The following is a 22730-nucleotide window of genomic DNA, read 5'->3' on the forward strand; positions in this document are numbered from 1 at the left end:
ATTTTAGTATCATGACCTTCACCTAACAAGTAGATTAAGTGAACTTTATTAACATGTTTGTTATGTCCAACACACTTACAGACAATGGTGGGTACAGCAAATGCTCTAAGTAAAGAGTCTAGAACCACTAGGCTGCCAATGAGATCTGTGCTAGGGCAGAAAATATTTTGGCTGGTTTAGGTGTGTAAAATCAATAAAATTACCTCATTATACATATTTAAGAGATCAATATGCAAAAGAATTTACTGGTATGATTTTAGTGATATAATTAAATGAATGCAACTCCTCAAAAAGCTTTACAGATAATTGCTCACTTGAAGAATTTTACAGATATAGTAGCAGCAGCAGTTATGCCAGTAGTATATAAGTTTGTCTCTCAGTACGGGACTTTACTTTCCTTCTTCATGTAATTCCAGTTCCTTGTATTATATAGTAACTGTGTTTGAGCGATATCAAGATTTTTATAATGATAATGTTAACTTATAATGGCATCTATTTATGATACTTATGTGTTTCAACTGATAGGAAAGCAAAGGATATACATCAGAAAGTGACAGGATGAACTGCAATAAATTTTAAAACTTGAGGAAAAGTAATGGCCATCAGTCTCCTCTAAAACCTTCATGCCAACTTTTGTATTGATAAATCAAAGCTGACTGAATGTTGACTGCTAGTACGCATCAGTTATTCATGTGATATATTTTAGACATTCTGCAGAGGTCTAATGGCTTCACCAAGGAGTTGTAGTAGATAATCTGATTTATTTCAGCATTGGGTACTAGTAGGTCTCTTGTGGGATTCCATTCACTGACATTTGTACAGTCATAAAGACGTAGAAGAATCATGGTTCTTAATCACCTGTCTGGGACAACATGATTTCAGAGGTTCTTTGGTTGCACTTATACAAACTGCCTTTACATTTTATAGTCAGGCTTCTAAAATCTACGTGATTTTTATTTACCCTACCCTGTAACAACACAAATAACAATGGAATGAAAATGCAGGAAGAAAATGAAGGGCAACTATTTATTTGAAGATTTCCTACAAAGTTTTTCAGTTTAAGATAACTTTGTGTTTTTCCTCCCCTAATCTAATGTGTTAGGAAGCCTGAAGTTAGGTTTGTGGTTTTGAATTTGGATAATATGCCATATAACTATATAAATTATGGTTTAATTCTAATATGCAAATGATTAATTATTGTATTGATTTTCCTTTTTTATTGCTGTATTTTCATTAAGTACGAAATATAGTTATACCAGCTAAGAGAGAAAACAAATTAAAATTTTTGTTTAAATTTATTGTCAAGAAAAAAGTCAGATAATTTCCTCTCCAAATGAAGAAATGTTTGCTGTGATTGTCCTATAGCACATATGATGATACATAGCTTGCAAAAGGTTGAGGGCACAGTTGATTATCTAGTCGGATATAGAAAAGCACTATTACGTGGGAAAAAAAATGCCACACTAGGAGTTACAGAGCATAGAAATAATTTATCAGAAGAGTGCTGGAGCTTTTAATAAAAACATCCTATTTTATTCTTTTATTTGTGGCTATTTAAAATGTTAACACAATTCTAATCACATGATATATGTAGAAGGAGGTACATATCCTATTCTTCATTCAGTTTATTCTAGCATCTTAAATGCATTTTATTGGTAGTTCAAGAATCATAAGCAATTGGTTGCTTTTTCAGGTTGCCTGTTTGAAGTGTATTTTTTAAAACTATAGGCTGTAAAACTGCTCTTACAGAATACAGACAAACATAGGTATTTCACTGTCCAGTTTTTAAATTATAATGTTGTTTTCTGTCTTGGAGTTACAGCCAAAAAAATCAGAGGGGTGATTTCTATCTATACTTATCCATACAGAAGGAATTACCCTAGGAGTAGCCCTTTAAGTTAAACTGTACGAGCACTATCTGCTCGTTACAGTATGTGCTTCATTCACTGTTCTCACATCGGTTTTGGATAAATTTTCGTGTAACCACTGTTCAGTGGCCAGGTAAGACAACTGAGCTGGGTCAGGATATTTTTTGCAAGGGACAGGACCTAGTTTGTGGTGTCATTGTCAGTGGTCCTCGCTGGGTTAGAAAGTTCAGGAACACTCTTGAACTTGAATTCTTCTGAAATTTTAACGTGTGAGAATGGACAAAAGAATTTCAGTCACTGTAGCTGTAACAAGTGATCCCTTGTAAGGGGTCTTTCATAGTGATGGTACTATTTAGAGAACCATACTCCTCCTGGCACAGTTGTACTCTTGTTGATAATAACAACTAAGAAAAGAATTTCAGCGTTTATTCTAATTGGTTTTAAGTGAGTCATTGACAATTTAACCTGCTAGTTTTCAAAAACAATATAGGATATGAAAGAGTCTTTGAGTCCCTGGTTATTATATTTGTCTGTGTCATATCACTCCTTTCCAATATTTGTCATGTGTCTATATTGTCATAATTCCTGACTTTGTATATGTTACATCTGTGTTGGAGAATGTTTCGTATAAAGCAGCACAAATACTGTCTTGTAAAGCTTTTTACATATACATGCTTTTATTCCATCCAACAGACTGAGCCTGAAATTATAGAAGAAACAAATGTTGACCGTGTCAACGAGCCTCGGAGTTACGCCAGGTCCCGTCAGGCCAAAGGCCACTCGGAGACCTCAACTTTAAGTTCTCAGCCCTCCATTGATGAGGTTCGACAACAGATGCATATGCTCTTGGAAGAGGCCTTCAGCCTGGCCTCTGCGGGCCATGGAGGACAGAGCAGGCAGGAGGCCTACAGCTCGGCCCCACACCTGCCCTACTCAGAGGTTGTGACCAGCGCCCCTGGTACCATGACCCGACCTAGAGCGGGGGTACAGTGGGTACCTACATACAGACCAGAAATGTATCAGTACAGTTTACCACGACCAGTAAGTGAAACTTCTCTTTGGTATGTTGTAATATCAGAAAGATATTTCTACTCTGAGACACATTTTTTAAAAGAAGTAGCCCCATTTACATGCTTAAAACCAGATGTAAAGCCATGCTTAGAGTAAATAGCTATAATTAGTGGGGTGTATGTATGCTTACCATACCCATTTATTGCAAGAAGACTCAGTATCCATTTTATCCACAGGGTTGTCTTGTCTAAATTGTGCTTGAAGTAACGGGCTGCACTAAGCTCCAGGCTATTCAACAGATCAAGAACTTGTTTGTGTGTCATAGAATCATTTATGTTAGAATAGACATTTAAGATCATCATGTCCAGCTGTTAACCTAACACTGCCAAATCCACTACTAAGCCATGTCCTTAAGCACCACATCTAAGTGTCTTTTAAATATCTTCAGGGATGGTGACTCAACCACTGCCCTGGATAGCCCATTCCAATGCTTAAGTGAAGAATTTTTTTCTAATATCCAATCTAAGCCTCCCCTGGCACAACTTGAGGCCATTTCCTCTTGTCCTATCATTTGTTATTCAGGAGAAGAGACCAACAGCCACCTCACTACCTTTCAGGTAGTTGTAGAGAGCGATAAGGTCTCCCCTCAACCTCTTTTTCTCCAAACTAAAGAGCCCCAGTTCCCTCAGCTGCTCCTCATAAGTGTAAGTCATGAGATCATGAGCATGAATTATGCATTTTGTCTCCTCCTATTCACTGAATGCACATTAGGAAGGAAACTGGTTTTGCAGAACAGCTCTGTAGGCAACTGGGTATGAAGCATTCAACATTTCTGCATGAGGTCCATCACTGAAGAGCATCAAGTATAATAATCAGAGTGACCTTTAATGAAATCTTGTAGTTATAGCTATTGGCTTAGGACTCTAGAGATGGTTTAATTCCACAGACTTCTGGTTTACCTTATGTAAGTGTCTCTTTATCCCTCATTTTCTAGCCTCAAATCGTGGCTAATATGTCCTTACTTCATAAAAGTAATAAATAAATACGGAACTGAAATCCATGGATGGAAATTGCTAATGGAATACTGTAGGTATTTAGACAGCCATCGCAGTAGCACTGTGCATACCCTTGGCATGTTAAACTACCCCTGAATTCCCAATAAGATATTCTGAAACTCAGAAAACTAGCTAAACCAGAGATGATTGCTTCCAGATGAGAAATAGCCCATCTATCAAAATGAGTGAAAAGTTGTTCATTTTTTTTTGGTCAGAAATGAATTTTTTTTTTGAAAGAATGCATTTCAATTTGAGAGCCTTATTTGAGCTAGAATAAGAGAATAATGCAGAAAAATGTCCCCAGTTCAAAATAACTAGTACCATGACAATAAAAAAATACATTAAGGGATGCTGCTTCTGAACTATTGTGAACATATTTGAAAGCAAATGGTGCTGCCTGCAAAGGTTCAGACTGGTGCTATTTAAATCATGCTGAAGGTTATTTCTGGCACTTTGAAACTGGCCCGATGAACTTCATACAGCATATAATCATATTTTATGGTTAGAATTCAATTACAAGCATAAGAGACAGCTAATGGGTAGCCAAATTACTTTGACACTTGAAACAGTCTTTCTAAAATGAAATTAAAAATATTGTATGGTGACAGATTTTTAAAAAATATAACAACCATACTTTTTTGAATGCTTCACTGTTTTCTTAGACTCATTACTTTTTTAAATCGTTAGGACCTTTAAGCATTTGCTTATCTTTCTGACATTTTGAAGATAGTGTTAAAAAATTCCATGAAGATAATTGATCACCACAGATTAGGATAGTCACAGGCTACTGGAATTTGGATAAGGGCTCTTAATTCATAGTTTCCTGCATATTAGTTTCACAAACAGGAGCTGTACTTTAACTAAGCCATTTACTGGTTTGTTCTCAAATGGGGCTGGAGGATTGGAATTGAAAATATCCGGCTGCGATGTGTGTGGGAAGTGATCTGTGGGTAGGAAAAACATGCAAAGATTGCTGCTCACTGAGGAGTGAGTGAGCAGCCTCCAGCAGCCTTGGGGATGAGAGTTACCTGACCACTGGGATGTTTGTGATGTGGGGGAAGATGTTACTTCTGCAAGCCAAGAATTATTTATTTTTGTGCTTTCTTAAAATTCAGTTCTTAGTGGCAACTAAAAATCTATGTTAACAATGGTGTTTTAATTTGAAATCTGTATTCAAGAGCGTTTTGCCTGCTTAGATGGAACAAATACATACATTGGCTTTACTGTTGAGTCTCTAGATACAATGCAAGTATAAAGATCTTCAGCCCATCGCTCTTCTGAGATCTGGCCCTTTGCAGTCCAGTTACACCAGACCCTAAACTCTTTACAAGATCTTACAGACTTTCCAGCAACTTGAGTGCACCTTCAGGTTTTATTACTGCAAAGACGCTTCAGAGGTGATCCAAGTGCTGCATAAGATTTCTAGCACAAATGTTCCTTACCTTTATAAAGCAGAAATTGTAAATGGATGCAGATCTTCATCTTACCATTTCCCTCCGTGCCATATGCTTTCATGGCACCAGAACCACACTTCAGGTTTATGTTTCTTCAGGTGTCCTCCAAGTTACGGATCTTTGATTTTTCTGCAGTCAACTTCTTGGCTAGTCCCACCATCAAAGAATTGTGTATCTCTCCAGAGCGTTCATCTTTCTTCTTTTCCCTTTTTCTTTTCTCTTTTGAGATCATCTGTGTTTTTTACAAGCCAGCATTAACACTTAAATTCTCTGTAGCTCTTGTGAGGGAACGCCTGTCTGTCAAACTGCTCATGGGTGGCCTGTGATAACAGGATTCCTTCATCTCGGGCTTGTGCCTTTTTCTGGTAGAGAAAAGCTAGGAAAATACGAACTCTTGGTGGTGTTCTGGAGCCTCGAAAAATGGGATGAGCAGTACTTGTCTGAGTCCTTGTCATCCAGCTGGTGTACTGGGGAATGGAGTTATAGTGTCGAGTGTTTAACACAAGCCCGACCATTAGCGTTGTGCCTCAGCAGATCATGTTAATGCTTTGGAAATTCACACACCTGATCTGAGTGGAGAGCTACAGTCGGGGGAGAAAACCCCCAGCTTTTTATGACAGGGCTAGACTAGTTCACATCTTTCCGCTTTAGTGCTCTGGAAAGAGGAGTGAGCGTAACAGAGCTCTTGGTCCCGGGGTGAGAACTAGCACTGTAGACCAGGCACCGATGGACAGACGTACAGCCTGAGTGACTGGTAATGGATCCGGGTCCTCAGTGCATCTTTTCATTTAACAGAGGTAAAGCGACAGTGTTTTACCAAAGTTCAGTTACTTTCAGTAAGTTACTAAACTAAATACGAAACAGGACAGCTAGCAAAGCAAACCCAAATCCAGCCAAAATCAATAAGTTTGTATTATTCCTGGGTTCCAGTTTAATAATCAAATTAGTTAAGTCATCCAATGAGTAAACAAAGACGCTGCCCTTTTAATTCCTATGGTAAGATGTAAGGAGGTGGTTATTCCTGTAATTAGAAAGCAACATTGAATAATTTCACGCAAGACAAACAAATCTGTAAATTGGAAGTGGTAAAATGTGAAATGTAGCTTTAAAGCTACCTGCAAGGTTTCTCCTTTAGACTTCAGTTATTGCATGCTGATTTAACTTCTTTCCTGTACCCTGACAGGGGTTACCTTAGACTATTGTCTGATCAGCACTGGTGCAGGTGTCCACTGGTGGCAGGACTTTATCTTCCAGAGGGTTGTGTTGTTTCTCTCCTTCACCCAAAGGCTGCAGTTTGCCTGCTAAACTGCACTTATTACTTTTTATATCTGCACTGTTTCGCTTTTTCAGCTTTCAGTGTTTTAGCCACAAGAGACTCTTTCACTGGCATTTCTTTTCTTCCTGAAAAGAAGAGATCTGTACTCTAGTACAAGTGCAGTTTGTCCTGAATCTGAAATTTGATTACTTTTGCCAGTGGTTATCATAGCTTTTGTATTATACAAGTCCTCATTTTTCAACAAAATAGAGTTTGGAATCTGTACAGAATGTCTCTCTTTTTAAGGTATATTTTTTTGGGGATGGTGTTTGGGTGGGTTTTTTTTTGTGAACAACAGAAGTGATGCAACATTTTTTTAAAGGGTAAGCTCATTTTAAAGAATAAAATTAGACAATTTTTCTATGGAATCAGCATCGTCATACATGCTGGTGTGTGTGGGGTTTGTTGGTTGGTTGGTTGGGGTTTGGTTGCTTTTTCTCTTTGGATTTACAACAGTGTATGAATTTTAGTGAAGTGGCTTTATTTCTATAATCATGCCAGTTAGCTTAGAACTTAAGGACTCATCTAAATCTACAACAGACAGGTCTTGTTAGTAAAACTTTGGTTTAATTTAGCCTCTGATTTTTTTTTTTTTAATTTTTTTAATTTGTGTGTTGTGTGTAGGAGAACACTAATGCCTCAACCCATTGGAAAAAACTATAGAAATTTTATTAGAATTCCCTCTCATAACCATTTTGGTGTCTGCGGAAGCTCAGCACAAAGAGGGGACTGCTGTCCCAAAGCACAGACTGTTCCTCAGCATGGATAGCAGATTTTCTAACAGGATTTTTCACCTTAATGGGATTTCTTCTGCCTAACCATTAGCAAAATATTGCCACTTACTCAAACTGGTTAATCTCCTGTATAAGCAGCAAAATAACAGCTTTGGTTTTGTATTTCACTTTTTTCCCCTCAAAATTTTCAGTGCAAATCACAGCACATATGTGAACTGTTCTTTGTGTTCCCTTAAAATGCCTCCTTCGATGTCCATATTCCAAAGCACAAGAGAAACCCCAAATCTACCTCTGTGTCTACCCTGTTATACTCAAACAGCATCTGGAGTCACTGACTACACTGAAACATTATGTCATGTGCTGCTCTTTTAAAACTGAGGGGGGAAAAATATAATTTCCTACTTTGTACAGATGCACAGTGAGAGCAAGATGTGGGATGAAAGGCTTATGGAGCCAGGAGGAAGCGTTTGGTTCAGCTTGAGAGAGCACTGCCAGATTTCCAGAAGCAGAAAAGGTGTTGCAGACCATTTCAAGTCCAGCCCTCTTAGGAGAAATCTAATTGATGTTTTCTTTGATGCAAATAACATTTGCATTTTTCTATACAGTTCTTTCATTAAAAATCCAACCCCTGGCTAGGAAATGTACCATTGCCTCTTTAGATTTTTTTTTTTCTATCTAAATATAGAAATACTTTAAATACCATTGCAGCATGATGAAAGTAAATATTAGGAGACTTTGTAGGTGGTATGCAGAGAAAATATGATTTTCATAGACATGGCTTTGAGGGACTCTACCCTGCTTTAAAAGGGGTGGCAGTGAGAGGCAGGAGAAAGATGCTTGATCTGCATCGTTTTTCCCTCAGAGACGCTGGCACCAGAAGTCAGTATTTGATAGGTTACCCTTCCTCTCTGTTAACACAACTTTGCAGCTATTTGAGAGAGAAGGTATTGGAACACTGTCTAAATGTGTACTTTTAAAAGATTATTACTGAAAGATAGTGGTTTTTGCTATTTAGTGTGGGATTTATATTGCCAAATTCAAACCTAAATGTAGGTGTTAAGTCTGAGCTAATAATGTAAATCCTGTAGGCTCTTTCTACAGGCAGGAGTGACTCATCCCATGGTAACGTCTTTTTAGCTTTTGATGCTGCTTGTGGAGGGAGCTTCTGTGGCTAAACCAAATACCTCTTGTCTAGAGAGCCTTTGAACTTGTTTTTGTCAAAATTCTTATGTCTTGATACTGGACAGCCTCCTCATAATTTGTTATTTGCTGTTGCTGTGATCTTATCTTTAGTCCTGTGCATTGCTCTGAAGTATAATCAATAAAACATAATTAAAAACAAACACACCCCCCCCAACAAAATACAACCAAACCCACAATGTGTTGAATAAAAGTGTCAAAGAAGTGCTATAGAGTTATAATCTCTCTGTATTTAAATATATTTAGTAAAATTACAACCTCTAATCTATAGAAGTACAAAGAAAAGAAATTTTGTGCTACATGTAGTTTCTTGGGTACCATGGGTTTCATGCACATGATTGCTTGTCCCTCACATGTATTAGTGAGGAAATCCACAATTACTACAGGCAAGATGCTTAATTTTGTGACTTAATGGGTGGTCCTGTGTTCCTCTGAATTACTCTGCTTTTTCAGAACTGTTTGAGATCTACGTTATTGCTTTAGAAAGTTACAGAGCTTGGGGTTTTTGTGAAGAATTTTCTTTTAATCTCTTCAAGGCTGAAAGGAAGAGGTTGAAATACGCATTGCTCTCAGGCAGCTTTACTTCACTAGCGGCTGCTCTGAGGATGTTTTCTGAATCTTTGAAACACTGTGTTTCTGGAGGAAGCGAAAATGCTGAGATCTTTTTCCCGTGGGTCCAAAGCAGCTATTGAGCCTCACATAATCATAACAGATCTGCTTTGCCAGCAAGGTTACAAATGTCACAGAGACAGTGTTTAATACATTTTATTTTAATTAGACTTCATCCCGGCTCTGAAAGAATTTGCTCATGTTTTCTTCTACATCCTAAAATCACCCAAGCACTGTAAATTCTCAAATAAAATGCAATTGCTATTCATGCTGAAAAAAAGTTACCTTGCTGTTGGCTGGCACATGAAGCGGGTATTTAATTTCTGAAGTTCTTTAGGTTTTTAATTTGACTGAGATCTATTTTTTTTTTCTCCTTTTTAGGCTTACAGATTTTCTCAGCTTCCTGAGATGGTAATGGGCTCTCCTCCTCCTCCTGTCCCTCCCAGAACAGGTCCTGTGGCTGTTGCCTCTCTCAGGAGGTATTTATCTATTCTTTTATTTTAGGTATGATTTCTAAAAACCACTCTTGTAATAAGAACTGGGGCAAACCCTGAAGGGGCAATTATAAATCACTTATAAAGACACAGTCATGAAATCAGAAACTTGTTGTTTTTAGTTCATTTAGTCATGAAGAGCAAAGGAACAGCAATGAATTTTCTCTTCTATTTGCCAATCAGTTTCAAGAAAATTAGGAAATCCAGGCTCAGATTTCTTTTAAAACATGCTTTGCCTTGACTTGCATAATGGCGTATTGTATTGCAGATGTGTGGTAGATAATTCGCACTGTCATTCTCCCTGCTTTTCTCTATTGTAAGCACTTGCAACAGGATATGGATGAATTGTAAGATGTTTCTCAGTACCTCGGGCCCGGCGATTTCTGCCTAGCTTTCAGATATCTCACACCTGCATTTCTGAAGCCAAATACGTGCAAAATCCTGATTGCCTCAGCTCAGTGCACGTATTTTACCTCTTCCTCACAGTAAGGCACTCTATAAAATGCATTTCAAGGAATTTTTGCACTTCTGTGGTGGCTGAACTCATTTAGCCCTCAGTGCCTGGTGCCAGCTGCAATTGAAGGCATCGCAGGGCTGCTGCGAGCGGCTGTGGAGCACCGAGGCCAAAGGAAAGTTTTCGGAGCGGCGGCCAATAATATCAGAACTGCATCCAAATGTTCAGGATGTGGACACTGTTGACATATTCTTGTTCGTCTATTACATTTTAGCTCTAAAGCAACTGGGAAACACCATTTCAAAAGATGTTAGTAGTTCCCAAGTGCAATTAACATTACTTACCATAGTATTGTCCTACTATTACCATGCCACATATACTGTAGAAATATGGTCTTGTGTACAGACTTGTGTTGGTGAACTATGGTAAAGCTCTGCTTTTTGTATTGCATGTCACACGTGTTTGAATCAGCAAGGAAAAGTTCTATGCAATGGTAATAACATTCTTTGGGAAAGAAGTGACCAGGCTGAAAAAGTTGTTCTCAGACTTCTCCAGACTTCTTGTTTTCCAGTGGTTCTCCAAACTTTTGTCATGCCAGAGCAAAATCAGATAGCTCTTTCCTAGCTAGCTTGTCATACTGTAGTTGATAGGCATGTATATGGCTATGAATCTCATCTGTCAGTCAGAATGACAAAAGCTTCTATTTTTTTCTTTCTTAATGAACAGGTCTACATCAGATATTGGCAGCAAAGTGCGGATACCTGAGTCCAGTGGTGCAGATCAGACCCAGCATCATGATCAGGCATCTTTTGCACCTGGTTCGAGAGCTCCGATGTCAGTTGGTCCACTTGATCAAACAGCTTTTCACTCAGGTGAAAAAAGAGTGCAGACACAACTTGCAGCTTCGAGAGCCACACAAATTATTTTGCTTATAAATGAATATATGGGATATAGCAAATGCAGATGATTATTTGGAGAAAGAGTGTATTAGGTGTGTTTTTCTGCAGCTTAAGGAGAACCAACCAAAGATTTCTCCTCTGTAAATGCAGCATCAGCTGCATTGTAAAATACTACTTATCCTGCAGAAGCACCAGGTCATTTCTGGTCATTTTGGAAGGTAAGACCCAGCAGTTATGTACCAGATGGTTCAAGTATGGCATTCTGCTGGCTCACTGGTAAGGACTCTGAATTATTATGCCCAGTAAAACAGTTTAGCCATACCACAAAATCCAGTGGAATTTGTAGGGCTGCTACAGAAGGTGTTGGGTGGGACAAGCAGAAGTAGTGGTACTGGGACTGCAGTGTGACTTGTGTGTGTGTTGCACCATGTACAGAAACAACCAAAATGGGAGAGACGGGTAGTGGGGTTCTGAAGGACATGGAGAAATGAGATGGATCCTTCCATAATTTTTTAAGTTAAGAATATCAAGCCAAGTGCTTGAAGACGGCACTGCAGAAAGAGGCTTAATGGCATTTAGCTCTGCTTGGTTCATAAGGAAAGGGGGGAAAAACAAGTGGATGTGAAGAATAATGTGTGCAAGATTGAGGTTTTCCAGCCTGACTGTGGGATGAGATTTATGACTCCCTGTTTCATCCTGAGAAACTTAACCCCCTCGTCACAACACTGGGCTGCTGAGGGCGGTAGTTTTGAAGATATGTGCCCCCTCCCATTCAAAGCACAAGGCAGCAGTGCTTTTGCATAGTCAAAGGTAATCTGTTAGTTTGTCTGCCCTCCTGTTTTGGAAAAGGTAGTTTTTGCTCAAATGCAGAACTTGTTTTGGGTCTAAATGTCTCAGTTTTAAAGGCCTAGCAAGTTCCTGGTCCTTTTGATATGAATTTTATTTACTAATGAATTGATTTAATAATGAGATTAAGCTGAAACACTATTTTGATGGTATTCGGATACATTTAGCTGGGAAATATTTGAAATAGCTTCTCATTGGCAAAATGTTTTCTTGAAGAGCTATAGAAAAAAGCTTACAAGATGAAAAAAAATTTATATTGCCAATTCAAAGTTTTGAAATTAGTAGGTGTATTAAACATCGCTCTATTAATCTGCTAGAAAAAAATTCTTTCTTGCTTTCCTCAGAAGTAATAGAGAGTTATCTGCACTGTATTCAACATCTTTTGCTGAGAATAATAATGGGGATATGCAAATCTGTTGTCAGTTAATTAAATATAGTAGGTTTGAAAGATCCATTCTACTCTCACTTCTTGTCATACCTTCTGCAAACGGTGACTGTGAATCTGAAAAGAGCAGATGCTCACCCTGTCATTTTTAAAGCATTTCAAGCTATGAAATTTGCCATGCTACCAAGAGCTTGCTCTTCGTGTCTGCAGTAATGTGTTCTGTGTGATAGACTTTTCTATAACGTACAGTGATGTGGAGATTTTATTGCTGGATGTTAAAACCAGGTAAACTGTGTTACCACTGAAGAGTGGCTGCATTTCAGAAAAGAGAAATGACCTGTGTGTACATTGTGGAGCTTGCCTGAATTTTTTATCATGTAGTTGGAGGGAACTTTCTTACATGACAGAGGCTACAAATGGCTACAATACAGGGAAAGACAAGGAGAATTGCAAGAATCCTGCAACTGTAATATAAACAAGGATTTCTAAAGTTCTGATAGGAAAATAGATTTTTCTTGCCCCAGTAGGTGAAGAAACATTGCTGCAGGTGCTGATTTGGCATGAAACAGCCTAATGTTGGCTTATGCAGCCCATCAACAGCACCTTTAAGATAATAATGTTACAGTACAAATTTGGATAAGTATTACATCAGCTAATTGAGTATTCATTTTGAACAGTAGCTCATTTTGCTGTGGTTAAATTAAAAGAGCATTTTGGCATAGAAGCCATGTGTCATTTACTGGAGCAGCACTTTCTTCTCTGTATGTGTCCAGAGAGTATATATTTCCAGTCTTGCTAACACATTTAAAATAGCAATCCCTGCACTGTTTGTGACCTGGGAAGAACAAAGATCACCCACACCTCTTCCCTTAGCCCACCTCCTTGCAAATGAAGGGGCTGGAGGAACTGGTGTAGAGGTGCTGTGATTTACCCTGTGGTTACATGTTGTGCATCATAGAACCCATTGGTTCGTAACAATTCCACAGTGACTGGTTCTCTGAGGGCTGGGTGACTCCAGCATCCTCCCTGATGTAATGACTTTTCACCTACAACCCGATGTCAAAATGAAAGCTGGGACTTAGTCCCTAACAAAAGAAAACACTGTGTAACTCTAAAGAGTTTTTGTTAATTTGTTTGGGTTTTTTTTTTGTTTACTTGTTTGGAGGCCTTTGTGTATGTTTTTTGTTTGTTTGGGCTTTTTTTGAGACAGTGTTGAAACACATGATATGTTTCTACTCTGGAGACAATTGTTCTACAAAATAGATATTTCTCCTCTTTGCATGCCCTGATTACATCCACAGCCCTTCTAGCCTAGGACTGCATGGGGGGGTCATTAAGAACCTATAAATTGCTGGTTTTGTGGAGACTGCTTTGGGAATGGGTGTCACTGTTCTGGTCTTTCCATCTCTATGTCCGAGCCCATGCAGCATTCCCAGTATCATCAGAGTAGCAGCGTAATCCTCTTGCAGAGTGTTCAGAAGCAAGGATGTGCCAGGGCTACAAATTACATTCTGGGGGGGCAGATGAAGCAGCCAGTAAGCAATGCTAATTTCTATCAATTATTCTCTGGTTGAAGTTTAGGGGAATGCCCATGTCTTGCCATTTTGTCAGCACCTCTTACACAGTGGTGTCATATCTACTGAGGGCAATTAGTGGCAATATTCAAATGATGGGAAGTTGGAGGGGAGAGGAATTGCATTTTCTCTGCATTGACTCTAGTACAGAGCTGGTTTGTATCTATCCAACATTACTGTACTTCCAGTCCTCAGTGAAAAGGAGTTGTACTTTATTGTGTTCCTATGGGGTTTACTGGCTCTTCTGCTTTCACATAAATGACGTTGGTTTTGCTATATTCTGTGACTGTGAAAAGTAAAATGCACGTCCATGTACTATAACTGAGTACTCAAGGACCACCATCCACACACTTTATTTAGTACCTGATAAAGATGACGCAGAATGCTACCAACCAGGAGTCAGGAATGAGGACTTTATGACCATAGTGCAGCAGCGGTACACTGTTGATGTCTGTCATCAAATGCAACTAGACACTAGAGGAAAGAAGTCTTACTGGACAAGCAAGTTTGTATTTTATTCTAAACTTGGTAAATACATGGAGTTATGATGGTTTCTCTCAAGGGAAATAGTAGAAGCACATGATAAGATGTTGATCTTCCAGACAACCTAGTTATATCCTGTGGATAATGTGAGGAATTGGAGCAAGAACCACATTGTTCCATGCACCTCTGCGAGCCCCAGGAATAAACCCTACCTGAAAGAGCAGGTGGAACCACATCCAGAGGTTTGGCTGAACCTCATACTAGGAAAGCTGTTTTTTCCCACCCAACTTGGAACTTGATAGTGGAATTTTAGTAGAAGGGTTCCTGGACAACCCTATGCATATGTCTTGATCAAGACATGATAAAATACATCTGTTGTCAACAAGTTTCCTTGGGAATATTTAAGTCATAGCTGTGTAATTTATTGCAGTCATAGACTGTTCCTGGAAAAGGAATTGAGCTGGTAGAACCTTGGTATTTTTTTTATGGAAGCACTAAAGTTTTATGAGGGGGTTGTTGAGATTACAGCGTTTGAAATGTATCATTCACTCATTTTTGGAGGTTTTTTGCCTACACATATTAAGACAGTTTTACTGTGTAAACTGAATGCTCTATAACCTGCTGTTGAAAAGAAAGGTGCACTACTCTGGAACCCATGGTAACAACATTTCAAAATTGAATATAAGGAAGCAAAAGTAAGAGGAAAAAAAAAGCGCTTTTTTTTTTTTTTTTTTTTTTTTTTTGTTGTTTTCTCTAATGATTCAAAGCTCTGATGAGGATCAGTTGTTACAAGGATCAAGTCCTAAGGACTGAGTTGTCATATCTTTATCTGAATGCTGTGCATGATTATGCAGACAACTGCAAATCTTCCTTTCTCTAGTATTTCCCAGCGTTATAGAGATGTTCTAGTCAGATGGTGGGAGCCTCACATTCAGCTGACAGTGATCACATTCTCACCTACACAAGCAGAAATTTAAAAAAGTGACTGAGGCCAGTTACTTCATAAGCATTTTCTGATTTATAATTGAAAATATCAGCCATTAATTATATCTCTTCTCTTTCTTAATAGGAAATACCGTACCAGCAGTGTTTGCCATACCAGCAGCAAACCGACCTGGCTTCACAGGCTATTTCATCCCAACACCACCGACTGCATACAGGAACCAAGCCTGGATGCCCTATGCTGGAGAGAATGAATTACCAGGGCAGTGGGCAGACTCTGTAAGCATCCTTGCTTTTCTAACTACATATATTTTCCGTGATTTATAGAGGAGGAGTTTTAAGCAATGCTAAGTGATCAGCAAAAAATCTGAGCAAGATAATTCTTCCTTGAATGGTAATAATTTCTTCTAGTGAAAAGTTACGAGAAGGGGCATAGATACTTTAGCTGTCCGTACCATGAATTGTAAATAAGGTCTTTTAAAGGGTTAAATCAATCACTAGGTTACAAACTGGCACCCATTCAAAGTTGGTACATTAGGTACCATTTTTATTTCCTAAGACAAAGGTTAAATATTCAGATAGGCACATGGCAGGAGGGGGCAATGCTGCCTCTCAACATGGCTCTGTGCTGTTTGGAAGCTGGGGAGCATCTTTCCCACTTGGAGGCTTCTCTCCAGACAGCCCTGGCTCCCGAATCCCAGCTCCTGGTGCTGCCACAGCCCCACTGTGCAAATGTTTCAAGTTTTCCTGAAGGCTGCAGTGACATAATTAATTGCACAATCCTAGTCTGGGATAGATGTAATTTTTTAGCCCAAAGAATCAAAGAAATGTCAAAGAAATGTCAAAGGAAGCAAGCTGAGGCACCCTAAAATGAATTGCAGTAGTTTATTATGTTTGAAACAATTTCTAAAATTTAGGGCGCTTTTTCCACTAGGAAAGAAAATATCAATTCTGCTGCTTGAGCTCACATCTGGTATTTATGCAGAACCAATTCAGCTAAACAAACTGGGAGATGAATTCTCTTTCCTTGTGCATATTATCGACAGAATATTTTAGTGAATTGCAGTTGGAGTCTAACAGTTGGCTTTGAGCAGCTAAACAAGAGACAACACTGTCATATAAATGTTCCTGGGGCACATATTTGTTGCTAAATCTTTCTTACTGATCCTGATGCCTGTGAGGAAAAGAATTCAGTTTGACTGTCAGATGTAAGTCTGAATTTGTAGGCTGAACTGTCAAGAAAAAAGAGTTATGTTCATTGGTAAACTGAGCACATCTGCTGATGTGCCCCTGACACCTGGAGGCTTTTGATGCCATTGTACTGATTGCCTCCCCAGACCTGCCCTTTAAAGCATGGAAATCCTTTTAGTTTTCATTGTTTTATTTATTTGTTTGTGTGCTAGTTTTTAACCTTACTGACATTTTAAATCCATGAGGCCCATTGTGTCTGAGCAATCATTTAAAACTTTTTCTTTAAGAAGAAGAAACAAACAAACAAAAAAGACACAAAACAAATCAGGGAAAGGATTTTACTTCTCTTCCATTCTTCTTCCTTTTTGTATCTCTACTTCTTGGCTGCAGTCCCATGAAAAGAGAGTCAGATATCACTTGTAAAAAGGTGACTGAAAATAAACTGGACAAGACTGGAACTCAAGTCTCCAGCCCCCAGGTCCTTCCTCTGGAAGGAGGAGGTTGAAACCATGTTGTGGGTTTCCCTGTCTCCAGGGAAATAGGTGAGAAGAGCAGTTAGTGCTGGTGGACCGTACATAGAGGAATGGAGAGGGATGCGAGGAGCTGTTTGAAAAATAACTGTGGCAACATAGAATTCAAAAGAAACAAATATTTCATTTAATTTCACTTACCCATTACAGAGCTTGAACAACAACTTGTTACTCAGGCTTTCAGCCCTCCGATGACTTTTCAGGAGAAGAGAAAAAAATGTAAAATCAGAACACTTCAGTTTCTATAATAAATTTGCACTCCCAATGACTGCAAATCTGTCAAGAAGTTGTATTTGAAAAACTAGAGGAACTAGTAGTAGCGTTAGCAACATAACACAGTCAGAAAGCCCAACTAAAACTCCAAAATATAAAGAACTGAAGTAACACCCAGTTTGAGTTGCTGGATGCTTTCTGGTTTCTGAACCTCTAGAATATGGCTTGGTCAAGGTTTTCTTGACAATTAATAAGAACAGAGGCTTAATATCTGCAAGGTGAGAATTGAAATTCTTTACTGTTCATGCATTTCTACTAGACAACAAGACAATATGGGAAACAGGAGATCTGACTACAAAGAATGAGTTTATAAGCTCAGTTTACTGTAATGTACTATTTTCTCAGTTTAAAGTGTTGAAGCACTGTTTTGTGGGAGAAGGGAACTATCTGATAAAGCATTTATTTTCCAAATTAGCGAGATGCTGCCTGGTGAAAGTAGTAACCTGGTGGCCTCTAGTGGTGTGTTTGTATGTTGTACTACTAAAATGTTGGTCTTTTGAATAATCTATTGTAAACTAAACCGATGCAAAGGCATTTAATGATCCCTTTCATACCACGCCTGCTTCCTTTGTTTGTCTCATTGCACCGTGCTGAACATGTTTGACATTCTCTTCATCACTTGATGGGTATTTAAGATTGCATACAGCATGTGTAAATTCTAGTGGTCAGGTTTTCATAGGTTCTTAAATGCCTGAGGTGCCAAAAGCACCCAAGGGGTTATTAAACTCTCACAGGGCCAGAGCCAAAATGGGATTTAAGCAAAATTCCAAAGCTTTCATTCTGAAGCACATGCTGAGGTCCCATGTTCCCCAGAAGGTATGTAAAACTGGCAGATGTTTCACATCTTGACATTTCAGTCTGCTTGAAGACACCTACAATTCTGAAATTCTGCTTCTGGCACACCCAGCAAAGCCTTAGCCCTGGTGGGCGAAGCACCTTATACCTCAGCCTGACTGAAATCCAAACATTAGCTGACATATCTGCCTGGCTGCCTCTGTTATAAACTTACATAAAACCTTGATGTGTTTGGAAAGTAAAAACTGTTGTTCTCATTTAAGGCAAAAAGAATTACAAAGTAACTTTTTAGTTGATTAAACATTGTGGAAATTTACCAGTTAACTTTTAAGTGTAGTGTTCTGAGTATTGCGGTGGTAGCAAATTCGACGAATCCAGACGCCGGCATAAGCTCTTTGATCGAACGGGCGGGCCGGGCGAGAGTAAGGAGTCTAATTCAATGTGAATTTACCATCCGTACTCTTTAATGAACTCTTAAACAACACTGAATATCAATGTCCCCGAGACCACGTTTTTCCAAGCCTTATATACTCTATACCAAAAGGCCATGCGGCAAGTGCAGGCTACAATTGGTTACACTTACAGTCACTCATCCCCCCCCACTATGGTGATTGGCTGCAGGGCACTGTTCACAGACTGTTCATGCGCAGCGGCAACGCCCCTCCTGCAGCGTGGGTCGAGAGCAGAGCGGCTTCTGTTTACTTTCCTTTTGTCTCTGGTGTCTCAGGGAAATCCTTCCGTGTAGCACAGCCGCATCAAGCCCTGGCTTGTTCACAGCACACAGCCAGTAACTCTCCACAATTCCTCCTTTTTTTTTTCTTTTTGGACAAGCCAGGATTGATTAGCTGTGTGTACTAATCCTTCTTTGATATGTGATAAAAAACAACTTATACATAACATATAAATAACAACAACAATCAACGTAAACAATGCACTTTGCAATAAACCTGAGGTATTCCATTGCCGTTTAAATATCGCAATGGATTGATTAAACAAATTCCAAGAACTTTGGTTTAAAGATACTCAACTTATAACAAACAATGTGCTGGGTGTTGATAAACTTACTCAAGAGGTAGTGGTGTTTAAAGATCTACTTATATAACTATAGTACGCATACATGTCACAGCTAAATCAATGCAAAGGTTACACCTCACTCTGTGACCTCCGAAGGTTCTGCTGCAGGGAGTTGACTTGGTTGAGTTTGTTTCAACTCCGGCTTTACTGCTCGGCTTGGAACCCACAATGGACCTTGATCTGTGGAGAGACACATATACCCTCTACCATTAAAAATAACAGGTACTGGTCCCTTCCACAATCCAGTGGTGGGATCACGATATCTCACCATGAATTCCGGTAAAGTGTTTTTCCTTCCTAGTCTGATCTGATAATGATGAATGATCACAGGAGGCTCCTCATGATCTCCAGTTAGACATAAATAATTCAAGGTAAACAACACCTTTGCTAAACGCTGTTGACAATCTAACTCTTCCTGCTTCTGTTTGCTCAAATACCCTTTAATCATTTGATGTGCTCTCTCGATGATTCCTTGGCCTGTTGGGGAATGAGGTATACCTGTAACGTGTTTCACTCCCCATTTCATTAGAAAAGTTCTAACTTTCTGGCTAACATAGGCAGGGCCATTGTCTGTCTTAATCTTTTCTGGGACACCCATTACAGCAAAACAAGCTGTAAGATGTTTACATACATGTAGTGCTTTTTCCCCTGGTAAAGCAGTAGCCCATATCATTTTTGAAAAAGTATCAATTGTGACATGCACATATTTAAGTCTTCCAAATTCTGGCACATGTGTCACATCCATTTGCCATACTTCTAAGGCTTTTAAACCTCGAGGATTGACACCGATTCCTATACCTAACATCTGGCTTCCACACTGAGGACATGCCTGTACAATACTTCTTGCTTCATTTAAAGTTAAATCAAATTGTCTTTGGAGACCTCTGGCATTCTGATGAAAGCTCTCATGACTTTGTCTCGCTTGTTGGAATTTATCTGTTGGAGGCATGTGCTGTACTGAACTTACTAAACTATCTGCAATTTGATTTCCTTCACCTAGACCAAGATTCCATTGATGACTGCGGATGTGAATCACACAGCAGGGTTCTTTTCTTTGATTTAAAATAGCTCTCAATTGTACAAACAATTTTCCTAATCGAGGATTATTCGATTGTCTTAACAGGGCATTTTCCATTCTGGGTATTACACCTGCTATATACAAAGAATCTGTGACAACATTTAAAGCAGATTTCAGCCAATTATTTAAGGCCCATATTACTGCCGTGAGCTCTAAAGTCTGCAATGAATCCTCTTTTGAACCTTCAATTAAATGCTGTTTCCATTGACTATTCTCTTGCCAGACACATGCTGCCTGGTGTCTTCGTTTTCCTGCATCTGTATATACTGTAAGGCCTTCAACAGGTTTTGCTTTTACTTTGCTTCTCTCTAACCACTGATTTGTTCTAAGGAATTGCCATAGTTTACCTTTTGGTTGTCGTGAATGTACCTTGCCTATAAATCCTAATAATGCATTCTGAATAGGCATCGAATGTCTCAGCCACCATTCTAAATCGGCTCCATTTATCGGAATACTGATATCATCTGGTTCCTGACCGCTAATTTCTAATATTCGAGATCTTCCTTTTCGAATCAATTCTCCAATTGCTTCTGGTCTCGTTTGAATACTGAATTTTGGTTGGACACTGAGAAAAATCCACTCTAATAATCGCAAATCATTTTCTGTTTTCAATCTGACAGTGGCACAAAAGGAAGAATCTGTAGCAACATCTATGGGGAATTCCCCGTTTTTGTTTTGCCACTGGCAGATGATTGCACACGGATGTTCTAGATTGCTAATAAGGAGGGAAATTGGTCGATCAGAAAGTCTTCGGCTAGACCAATTTGTCTGTACTTTTTGTATAATATCAGAAAGACATTTGAGATGCACGGACTCTAAGCTTATTTTCTTAGCTGGATCACCTCCTTTTAGAAGTGAAGTAAGAGGTGCTATATCATTGTTAGTAATGCCTACGCAATTTCTAATCCATTGTATGTCCCCTAACAATTTTTGGACATCATTTAATGTTTGTAAATCAGTATGTAATTCAATTTTTTGTGGACGAATCTGTGCATCACAAATGGACCAACCAAGGTATTTCCAAGGTGCAGACTTTTGAACTTTCTCTGGAGCTATAACCAACCCCTTTTCTTTGAGTTTGATCGTAATTTGGACTATGGAACTTTCTGTGAACTCAGCTTGTTGACAGAACAGAATATCATCCATATAATGATAAATAATTGTTTGTTTCCATGATGCACGAATAGGTTGAAGTGCCCATGCAACATACATTTGGCACAGTGTAGGAGAATTTTTCATACCTTGCGGTAGCACTACCCACTCATACCTTTTAGCTGGTTCCGCTTTGTTTACTGAAGGCAGTGTAAATGCAAAACGCTGTGTATCTTGTTCATGTAAAGGAATGGTAAAGAAACAATCCTTTAAATCTATAATTAGAATATGCCAATTTTCTGGTAACATTACAGGTGATGGTAATCCAGGCTGTAAAGCACCCATGGCTTGCATTTGATCATTTACCTTTCGCAAGTCATGTAATAATCGCCACTTTCCACTCTTTTTTGGTATTACAAAAATTGGGGTATTCCATGGACTAGTAGAAGGCTTGATATGGCCTGCAACTAATTGCTCTTCTACTAATTCACGTGCCTTTTGCAGTCGCTCTTCTGTTAATGGCCACTGGTCAACCCAAACTGGGCTATCTGTTAGCCAGGTCAATGGAGGGTTGGGCAACTGCTTTCCAGTGACCACTAAGGAAAAGGTGAAGTAGTTAACACAGCACCAAGTTGCCCCAAGACGTCACGGCCAATAAGCGCCTCAAGGCTGCTTGGCAATTCCATTACATACACCCTAAGGGTAACACATTGACCTTCAGGGAAACTAATGGAAATGGGATCAACACTTATATTTGGAGTAGTTTGACCCCCTACTCCAGCTACAGTGGAAGAGATTGATTTTTGAAGTTTCCAATTTCGTGGCCATTTGAATTGACTAATGATGGAGACATCAGCTCCAGTATCAAGCATTGCATTTACCTCTACAACAACCGTAGAATCAGATTGAAATAGTTGCACACGTAACATGGGACGCTGAGTCATTGATGAGGTGAAGCAAACTGCAGGACCTGTCGATCCAAATCCTTTATCACGCCTTTCTGTTGAGGATGCTGGAGGAACTCCTGGAAGCATTGGTAGGCAGTTTTCCAGTGCTACTACCTGAGCTATTCTACTCCCAGAAGGAATAAAAATTGGCGGATGCAGAGTGTAGGCCAGGATTTGAACAGTTCCTGTGAAATCTGCATCAATTATACCTGGTATTACTATAAGACCTTTGATACTAGCAGAAGAACGGCCAATCAATAGGCCTCCAATGAGACTATCTTGTCGAAATAAAGGTCCTTTAGCATTAGTTGGTATTCTATGAATTGCAGTATTGGTCAATGTTATATCTACTGCTGTCTCCACATCAACTCCGAGGCTTCCTGCGGTGCTTGGCTTGTTGAGGTGAAAGAAGCCTGGTTCACAGTTG

The 22730-nt window shown here is 39.1% G+C and overlaps 1 protein-coding gene across 5 annotated transcripts in view; it reads left to right on the top strand.

Annotated features, from left to right (window-relative positions):
• The window catches only part of KIAA1549L (KIAA1549 like), a 136913-nt gene that overhangs the window by 107742 nt on the left and 6441 nt on the right, over positions 1-22730 (top strand). For all 5 annotated transcript variants that reach the window (XM_071808855.1, XM_065839883.2, XM_065839885.2 and 2 more), the window contains 4 exons: positions 2562-2909; positions 9628-9725; positions 10921-11066; positions 15451-15602. In XM_071808855.1, coding sequence (XP_071664956.1) covers positions 2562-2909; positions 9628-9725; positions 10921-11066; positions 15451-15602 — 744 coding nt within the window. The remainder of the gene's footprint in view (positions 1-2561; positions 2910-9627; positions 9726-10920; positions 11067-15450; positions 15603-22730) is intronic.

This window comes from Patagioenas fasciata, chromosome 5 (genome assembly GCF_037038585.1).
Source record: "Patagioenas fasciata isolate bPatFas1 chromosome 5, bPatFas1.hap1, whole genome shotgun sequence".
Lineage (NCBI taxonomy): Eukaryota > Metazoa > Chordata > Aves > Columbiformes > Columbidae > Patagioenas > Patagioenas fasciata.